Raw genomic sequence first — 9,992 nt, 5'->3', positions numbered from 1 at the left:
GCCCCCCAAGCGCTGCTCAATTAAGCTGGCCACACACACTTTTCGTAACAGTAACCGTAAAACGTAACATAAGAATTGACCAATCCTGTTGAGAATCGTCAAATCGTAAGGTCGCCATTTTTATGAATATCGATCGCAATTGGTCAATTCTTATGTTACGTCTTAAGGCCAAGTCACACTAACGATTGGCGATAGATGATTGACGATTGAAGATTGGAACTTGACCAATTGGAACAAAGCAAGCCAAGGCTGAAGCTTGTTGATTCATTAAAATCTAATCTTTAATTGTCAATCGTCAATCGCCAACCGCTAATGTGATTTGGTCTTTACGGTTACTGTTACGAAAAGTGTGTGTGGCCAGCTTCAGCGGCACGAGTGGGCCGTTACGACGATACGTTTACCTAGCCTTTGTGGAGCCTAGAGTTTTCGTTAGAATCGTTGCCCAATGCTGGGATTCTATAACTCGTTATTGGAGTTAACGACAGTTTCGTTATCGTTGCTCAGCTTTTGTATACCGTAGAAAACGATCAGGTATTATTATCACTACCATTTATTATTCGAATATTATTACTTTTTTTATAATAATTATAATAATATCTACTCGACAATCGTATGATAATAGGTTTGTTCGAGTGCTTGTACTTTTCACACTTTTACACCTAATGCCCGTTGCACACTAGTGCACTCCAAACAACACAAATTTTCAAAAATACATTCTGAAGACGTTTTCAGGACGGAGGGACGTCATCAAAATATTCTTAGGACGTCCTTTGAAAGTGTGAATTGTCTGAAAATAGCTAATATCCAATAAGTTTATTCACATTAATTGAATTTTTTACACTTTTACACTTAGTGCACATTAATTCTTTAGAGGTTCTAAAAATGGCGTCATGTTTTCCATTCGTGTTACGAGTGTAAATGCAATTCTGATACACTTTTCACTCTTGCTTGGGATCAAGTGTAAAAAGTGTAAAATTAAAGTTGCAATTACACGCGTAACACGAACGGAACTCATGACGTCATTTTTAGAACCTCTAAAGAATTAGTGTGCACTAAGTGTAAAAGTGTAAAAAGTTCAATTAATGCAAATAAACTTATTGGATATTAGCTATTTTCAGTCAGCTCACATCTTCAAAGGACGTCCTAAAAATATTCTGATGACATCCCTCCCTCCTAAAAGCATCTTCAGAACGTATTTTGGAAAATATGTATTGTATGAGGTGCACTAGTGTGCAACGGGCATTAGGTGTAAAAGTGTGAATAGTACAAACAACTTGAACAAATCTAATAGCTGCGAGCGGATAATAACTGAATAACGATATCGAATAATTGGCAATAACAATGAATAGCAATAACTGGGCAACGGCAATAATAATTGATTAAAGACGAGGTAAAGAAATTGTCGTAATGGCAAGCCCGAGTTATTTTCCTATGCGTAATAACAATAATTAAATAATAAAATAATTGGCCGAATAGAGCATCACTCGACAGCCATTTTAAAAGTCTCGTCTTGTGATTGGTTGATCGCGCTTTCCAATTGAGCTGTTTACGTTTTGCTCTGTCGACCTAATCTGATTGATTTGATGCTTTGACACCACCCACAAAAACATTTATATACATTTGTGTACATTTGTATAAAATATTTATATTATTTATATACGAATACAACATTTTACTTCGCATCTATCAAACTGATCTCTGCAGAAATAGTGAATTTTCATGAATTCACTGTATGATTTGATGGTTGTACGATGTTTGAAAGTTACAAAGAGTAAATTATTTGGATAAATTCAAGCGACTAATATATTTGAACAGTAAGTATAAATAAACATATAAATTAATGTAGGATTTCTGTGAAAGTATAAACAATTATCATATATATTTTTTTGTTATTGAGATATACATATTTCATTTGAGGTTATGGGAAGAGCTTGTTGTGTCTTGGGATGTGTCTCAGGAGGTGACGTACCTTCTCATCAAATACCCAAGAATCCAGACCTCTTTAGAAAATGGAAGAATGCGATTTATTCTACAAAAATTGAACAATTGACCGACGAACAGCTAAGCAAATGTACTGTGTGCCATCATCACTTTATTAGTGAGGATTATTTAGTAACATATAGAGTGAGAAAATTGAAACGTGGTGTCGTGCCTTCCGTAAATCTGCCATATAGACCAGTTAAGGAAGGAAATATAGAATCAAATGCAAGCATAAACATATCCACGGAAGTAAAAGTAAAAGTAGAAGAAACTATGGAAGAAGAGGCAAGTACATTTGCGGTTGGGTTATTTGAGGATCTTCCAGAAACATTGGATTTGCTTAAGCAATCTTCAATTCCTGAAGAAGCATCTGAGCAATCATGTCAACAACTTGACATGAATATGGAACAAATCAGTTTAATTCCAGATGTATCTAAAGCAATTTTTAAAACCGAAACATCAAAAAGAAAACTAGTAAGGCTAACAGAAGAGCAATGTCAACGTAAAAAACAAGCTGAGAAATATGCAAAAGCACCTACGATACAAAAGCTCTTATCTTTTCTAACAGTTACTGAAAGATCATCTCTTCAAAGAAAGATAAAAAGCTCTAAATACGCACCAAAAGTATATATAAGACTATATCATGATATTGCTAAGAAAAAAGCTCTTAGTCAGTTGTGAAATGTATTTATTTTATGTTATATTGATTTTATGTTCTAAAAAAGAGGCAAAAATTGACTGAGGTACCAAATTATCTAACACTTAAGAAAGAATGTGCTCTAATTGCAAGATACCATTTCCTATATCATATTTTAAGTAAAAATTTTACCCGAAAAAGTATTTTTTTGTTTTATAATGAAAAGGAATAATATTTTACTTAGAATATTCCCTTTTTAGTTTTAAAAAAATCATCTTGCAGCTATAGCATAAGAGTATTCTAATAAGAATGAAATTATATTTTTTTAGATGTAGTCTTCTATATATTTTCGAGAAGACATAATTTAATGTAATCACAATGTATTATAATTGTGATGCAAATTGTAATTTTAATAAAAATTGACACAAAATTCTGTGTAAAATTATAGCAAATTTGTATACCGAGAGAATATAGCTTTACTATAATTACAAAAAAAAGTAAAGATTTCTTTTTACAATGTCTGTAGGATTCTCCTTAGCGAAATACGTTGAGGGTAATAAAAATAATTGCTCGCACAGCGCGTCGATCGATACAACGGTGGTTTTACTGTATTTTTAAAAACGAATACATGAAATATACATTTATAATTTATATAATTAGTAGAAGGGTTAATTTTTTGTTTCTGTGGGGGAATAGAATCTAAACGCTATCTTATCGTTAACGACGTCGCAGAGAGTACAGCATATCCTTTCTGAACACAATCTTCATGGGGGGATTCTGTTGAGCATTTTTACTCATTGGCGACTCTTCTACGCGCAGAGAGAATCTCTATGATAATAAACCGTTGACCGATCTGGGATCTTATTTTCGAAAAATATCGCATACGATATTTCTATGAAAAACTATAGTTCATGTTACATATATTATAGTTTTTTATCGAAATATCGTATATGATATTTTTCAAGAATACGGCTCCTGGTGTAACTATCCGAGAACCGGGTAGTCATTTACTTGTGTGTCCTCCGGATCCCGGGCGAACTAAAAGCGATCTGTTCGTTCATGAGAGGATACAAGTCGGAGGTACAGCGAATACGAACCTTTCTTAGAGGGATGGTGGGCGAGAATTAACGTTGCGATTACAAAGTGTTCTCGTACGTGACACATACACCCAATAGATCGTCTAACGAATTAAAATATAAAAAAAAAAATATTCTCATCTCGAGAATTATTTATACATTTATTAATCTATATACATAGTCTCAATTTATATATATAGAATACTTTAGATGTACTAGGTGGGTTTTTACCTTTTACGTACGTATTTCATTCCTCGCTTATCTCTTCTTCCTCTTCTTGCTCCTCTACGTTCGTTAATTACGAGATGCAATTTAAGACGTGGTCAATTCCGCGATCGTTTCTTCACGATATAGCTGATACTTTGCATCTCCGAAATTAGGATATACTTTCTTTACTCGCGTACTATGAACGAAAACGCAAAATCAGTAGAACATTTTACTGTTTCTTTTTTCAAATTACAACTGAGAAACTATAGTACGACGACGGTAGCGAAGTCGTTTTCAAGAATCCGCAAGAATGAGTCACGCGGGATTTGCGTGCGTAAAAGGTATTCTAAAGGGAAAGTGTGAATACGAACGGAACATCGTGGTTAGTGCCATAGTAATGCGTTCAAGGCCGATATGAGACTATGAAATGATTTTATCTTTCTCTCTTTTAAATATACCTTATTGTACATAAAAATAATGAAAATATACATACAATAATAATTATAAAGATATCTCGAGAACGAAAGCATCCCTTTGGCTCTTATACGCTTCTCTCTTGAAGACAGAATTCGATTCATCGCTAAATTAACAACAAACAAGGATTCCTGAATCGTCTATGTGTCTAAACGCGCCCCTGCAAAACGGGGGATTTGTGCGTCGATATGTGTTATAAACTTCGACAGATATACGCGAACGCATCTTAATGCACGCGCGTTTGGACAAAGGGCGCGTTGTCGATCAGTAACTCAAACGTACGTCGATTCGAACGTGCGTACACAGATCGGCATAATTGTTATGATATATTATAGTTATTACGATTTTCAATTGTATAATGTCGATGGAAGAAAGATAGTAATATATTTTTTTATGAATTTTGCAACGTATTCAATAAGAGAATTTTTTTGTCATTTTCACAAGATATATAATTACACATAATATATAATTTCCATACGATTACACATGAATAAATAATTTTTCCTATTAGATACCGGATGCATTTTGAGGTTCGCTACATACGAATATAATCAGGCATATCAATATATATGGTTGAAAATCGTAGTCACTACGACTCGCATTAATAATCGGCGACACGAACCGATATTAATAACAATCGTGAGACCAATCCTCATCCAAACGCGCGTCTATCCGGACGAAATGTGTGACGCGTACGTTACACATTTATTTTGATAATCGTGTAAATGATTGTCCGTGATTGTCTGTAGTCTGTGAATAATCACACTTCAATATTTTTCTCTTTTTTCTTTAGTTTTCAAGTTTTAAGGTACGCAAAGAGGATGAGAGCGGATCCGCGATGGCGGATCTCGGCTCGATAAATATTCTCTCGGGGCGAGATTTACTTTCTCCAAATGTATCTGAGTCGTATGTTGTACGTGCGTGCGCGTGTGTATGTGTGTGTTGTGTGCTTAACGTTAAGGACACTTAACTTTGTATAATCTTACGTCATTATAGTTAGAATAGTAACCACACGAACAATTTTTTTTTCATTATGTTTTGAGAACTGTAGATATGACGATTCGTGAACCGAGATCGATGTAACTTCGGCGAGTTCGACTCTCGACGCTGTAGATTAGCGGAGAAGGGTAGAAGTGTATGTCGTTAAAAATGGGAAATTTCGTAGTTGTGTAAGTTTCGCGAATTGTCGAAAAACCGCTTTTATATATTTTATATTTCAGAATACGCACTCGGCCATTTAAATGGACACTCACGGTTTAATTCTTTTAGGAAGCAAATTCCGCAAATAATCGCAAAAGTTTTCTCTACCAAATATTCGTCGAAATTTAACTTTCATTACACCCGACATTTCTACCCTTCATAAAAATAATCCTCATGCCCCCTTTTGGCACCTTCATCATCACACACAAATTGCAGCACAAAGGCTTTTCCTTGTGCGTTGCCTTCGGTTACGAAAATCCGTATTTGCCGAAATTTTATAATAAACATCCGGGACATCTAGAGTACACTGCAATGCCTGACTGCTTACTGAATCTAATAAGATAAAAGTACCAAAGTTTGGACACATACCTAGACACGTCCTGGACATTCTTATTATTTTGATCTTTAAATACGAATATGTAATATCTCAACATAGAATATATTTATATAAATTTTATATTAGAAATTTAAATATTCGTATTTAAAGATCAAAACAATAAGAATGCCCAGGATTAGTACGTGTTCGGGAATTGGTACTTTTATCTCAACATTAAAAATCTTCACTCACACAAATGGTGTCCATCTACAATTTGTGTAACGCTGAAACGTAACCTTCTTCTTAACCTACTTTTTTTGTTTTAAATAGCGAGTCGCAGGGCATTATTGATGCTTGATGTATGTCCTTCTTTCCTCTCTACCTTTCTTCTTTGCGCATCGTCGGGAATCTATCCTCGTCGAAATCGTACCGGTTTCAGTCGTTGTGTTCATCGTTAGACAACGTGACGGTCGCGCGAGTGCACACTTAACTAAACACTCTTTTATATACGTACAAATATGGCTGACATGGTTAACAACGACGTACGTGATCTCTTCGCGTGATCGAAGGGAATATTTAGATTTCGTGTCGCCTATTTCTCTTCAAGACTACTGTCTGGATCTGTTCGTTTGTCCGGTTACAACGTGACTTGTAAGTTGAAAAGGTAAAATCACAATCAGAGTATCTGCATATATGTATGCGCGTGTGTATATAAGTGTGTACGTAGAGCAAATCGAAGAAATAATCGAAGGAACTACAAGAAAGTAAATAGAGGTCACGATACAAGCTAAGACTTTTATTGCTAGTCTCTCGCACATTTTTCCTCGCATGATTATGTATTGCTGTTGTTATTGTGATGTAATGATAGCTTAGCATTATACAGGCACGTGTTCTCGTGTCTGTCGCGGAACATACGGACACATTCCGCGTGCTTTGTAAATCTCATACAGCTCTTATATGATCAGAAAATCTCAATTCGCGTTAGAACGCTGTCACTATAGATTCCTTTTCGAATTAGTCTAGTCTGTCTCAACCGGAAATTGCACGATCGGAATTCCTGTAGAGAAAAACGATCTGATCTGTGAGATATGTGTTAAATATATCGATTCTCGTGATGTGTGTGCAATAAGTGAACAGTAGTGAGTGATATGTCGCACCGAAACGTGAATTATTTCTTCGAATATTTACCGAAGTATCAATTACGATAAATAAATTCACAATTAGATCAAGCTCTATACAAAACAAAACATTACATAAATTGACCAGTTCTTGTGTATTCTTGAAGCATTTTTATCGAATCCGACATTACTTTCTCAGCGATAATTTCTTCGATTATGTACTTAATAGCATTAAAACATAATTGATATATAATTTATTTATAACAGAAGAATTGTGTTTGTAGTGTGACACGTGATCGTATATGAGCACGTGTGTGTGTATATGCGCGTGCGCACCTATTGGGTCAGTTAAAAAGTTCCGTAGTTCCGTTCGATAGGTCAAACTTAACTTTGTCGCAGTCAAGACAAGTAAATTATTCGTCGAGTAAACAAACGCTGTTGTTGCTTATGATCCTTCATTCCAATGTTCCAGCGACATTCGTATATTTCTGTTGAAACGTTGCTAGTTTAACGTCGAAGGAGACATTGAGATTTGTATCAAACTTTTTGACAGACCCAGTATATTACATTTGTCGTGTTTTATCACTATCGTAATGATTAGTTGTAATTGCTTTGAAAGCCTGTAGAAGCGTCTGCTGACGATACCAAAATTCACGTGTCCTTGATCAAAGCCAAAATACAAAATGAATATAATTTGGAGGCATATAAATGAACACGGGGGAAATATCAGGCACGAATTATTAAGCAGACTACAAATAGTAACACTCTACCAATTAGAATTTGGTGAAATATATTGCCGAACGGAACTGAGAGTAAACCCGTAAGTTTCAGCATCTCTCTGTTTGTACGTACATATGTGGATTTGTATACGTGTGTATATGTGTATGTGCCGTGTCACTCGCGCTTGATAATACCGTCTGAGTTAAAAAAGCTACCTTAAGACTTAATGATTGTTTAGTGCGACAATTGACAACTTACGGCGCGCTCGACGCGTGTACACCAAAAGCTTGAATAAAGCTTTAAACGCTTAATCAGGTCAAAATTTACTAGTCTCTAATTGTTCGCAATGTATCTGAATGTGTGTATATATATTATGACTCTGCCGGTCACTCGGCTAATTTGCCATTTTGACAGCTTGACGCATATCATATCGTATCGTATTATATATTTAATCCAGAAACGTTGGGAACGATTAGAAAGATCAGTGAGATTTGGTCTCGCATTAAGACTTTATTGAAGCTTAGTGTACGTTGTGTGCGCCCGCCGTTATAGATTATTACATAGACAAATATATGTATATATTATGTATATATATATATGTATATATTGACGAGAAAAATATTTCTTTTGTCCGTACGTGGCTAAGAGAAAGATATTACTTTGTCGTGTGTACATACGTGAGGTGCTTTCGTACAGAGTGTATCAGAAGTCGCACTTTGCTCTTTACAGTTTTTGCACACTCGTCTAAAGTCTCGTCTAAAATGGAAAATCAGGCCGCCCCCGTGCATTTTCCGGGCGTGCATATTCAACGTTACGCGTGAGTCGATTCTCGACTCTTAATCTATTAATTGCTCATCTCGTAGATTAAGTCAAATGCGCACTGTCGACTGCATGAAACAGTAGGAGAAAGATTGCAACACTTTTTTCTTCAATGAGTCTCGCAACACATTCGTGTACTCAATGGGAAGATTTATTTTCCACGCAGAAAAAATCTGGTCGGATTAAGCAAATATCTCTGGTGAAATATGAACGAACCAGAATGTCGGTTGAAATTACGAGAATTCTGTTGAAGTTAATAAAATTTCTGGCTAATCAGAAAACTTCTTGACTTGAACAGAATTCTGGTAACTTCAACCGGCGCGTTCAGATATTTGGTTCAACCAATTAAATTTCTTTTTTTCCGTACAGTAATTCACAAAAGATAAATTTTCCTATAGGACACCGCGAGTGTGTTTTGAAGTTAATCGAATTAATTGCAACCCTTCTCCTACTGACTGTATCGATAACCACGGTAAAAGAAGCGACAGTCGAACTGTCGTAAGTAATTGACACAATTAACTTATTAATCGGTAATTAATTATTATTAATTATCTATCGTTAGTGATGAAATATTGTGTTGTATTACCGATTGAGTCGACATATCGATACGCTTAACAGCGCGCATTCGTCGATGCTCAGAGAATGTTACGTAATTGTAAGATAACGTTCGATTCACGGGTTATTCGCGATATGTACGTTGGCGATTTCTGACACACACCCGATAATTCCTGTAGCACCCCGACGTATGTAGCACGCTCATTACCTCACAAACCGCACCTCTGCGAACCCACACGAGGGCGAAGTGAGGGATAATGTATTTGTGTGTGAAGGAGATATGCGGCGCGAATATTAACTCAGCAACGCGCATAGGCGACGAGAGGGGGATAGTCCCTTCAGACTAATTTACGGCCATCGATTCCCGCGAGCTTGCCTTGCGACCGCGAAGAATATTCCTATTGTATTAGGTCGGATCAAACGGGCGGATAATCCGCGGAGAATTGCATCCTTTTTCTCTTTTTTCCTCTCTCTATCTATTTGTCTCTATGTCAGTATCTAACTCGCAACCCCGAAGCCGAAGACCGAATTGTCGCGGAATTCCGCGTTCATTAGCGATCTCGTAATCGCCAGTTAAAGAATGATCACCCGCTTGTCTCGCTCGCCGGGAATATCCATCCTTGAAAGTCTGCTCCGCTCGTTACTCCCTATTCCTGCACGATTGACCGGACGTACGAGTGGATCGATGCTCGCTAGTCAGCTCCACAACCATCGCGATCTTGTCCGACCTTTGTTCAGTTATTGGCACTTTATTCTTCGGATTGTCTGTTGAAGAACTGGTACTGGAACACCGGGAAAAAAAGAAAGACTTCTCTTTTGTGTTTTGTCATAACGCGATCGAGTGAGCGAGCGAGAGAGAGAGAGAGAGAGAGAGAGAGAGAGAGAGAGAG

At 36.5% G+C, this 9,992-nt stretch overlaps 3 protein-coding genes across 16 annotated transcripts in view; 2 read left to right on the top strand and 1 right to left on the bottom strand.

The window, feature by feature from the left end:
• The first annotated feature begins 1,285 nt into the window (after positions 1-1,285).
• Positions 1,286-4,403, top strand: LOC116842713. Of its 2 annotated transcripts, none has more exons than XM_032812309.1 (2): positions 1,286-1,814; positions 1,898-4,403. In XM_032812309.1, the coding sequence occupies exon 2, from the start codon at positions 1,921-1,923 to the stop codon at positions 2,659-2,661; it is 741 nt and encodes a 246-aa protein (XP_032668200.1). In that variant the 5' UTR covers positions 1,286-1,814; positions 1,898-1,920; the 3' UTR covers positions 2,662-4,403. The 2 variants fall into 2 exon arrangements, with proteins under 2 accessions (XP_032668200.1, XP_032668199.1); XM_032812308.1 differs by having other exon boundaries at positions 1,490-1,814; positions 1,918-4,403.
• Positions 4,316-9,992, bottom strand: part of LOC116842707 (SCY1-like protein 2) — a 23,824-nt gene continuing 18,147 nt past the window's right edge. For all 3 annotated transcript variants that reach the window (XM_032812284.1, XM_032812286.1, XM_032812285.1), the window contains exon 17: positions 4,316-9,884. Coding sequence is in view for 1 of the 3 variants with exons in the window: in XM_032812286.1 (XP_032668177.1) it covers positions 9,852-9,884 (33 nt within the window). In the remaining 2 variants the exon portion in view is untranslated. The remainder of the gene's footprint in view (positions 9,885-9,992) is intronic.
• Positions 6,090-9,992, top strand: part of LOC116842709 (DDB1- and CUL4-associated factor 11-like) — a 34,067-nt gene continuing 30,164 nt past the window's right edge. For 2 of the 11 annotated variants that reach the window (XR_004377762.1, XM_032812295.1), the window contains exons 1-2: positions 6,690-7,082; positions 7,628-7,828. Coding sequence is in view for 9 of the 11 variants with exons in the window: in XM_032812295.1 (XP_032668186.1) it covers positions 7,692-7,828 (137 nt within the window). In the remaining 2 variants the exon portion in view is untranslated. Of the gene's footprint in view, positions 6,555-6,689; positions 7,227-7,627; positions 7,829-9,992 lie in introns of those variants that run through there. The other 9 variants (XR_004377761.1, XM_032812287.1, XM_032812294.1 and 6 more) reach the window with 8 other exon arrangements.

The sequence above is a fragment of the Odontomachus brunneus genome, unplaced genomic scaffold (genome assembly GCF_010583005.1).
Source record: "Odontomachus brunneus isolate Ranch 3 - 2012 unplaced genomic scaffold, Obru_v1 Obru_scaffold_026, whole genome shotgun sequence".
NCBI classification, from domain to species: domain Eukaryota; kingdom Metazoa; phylum Arthropoda; class Insecta; order Hymenoptera; family Formicidae; genus Odontomachus; species Odontomachus brunneus.
This window is presented reverse-complemented; position numbering and strand designations above follow the sequence as displayed.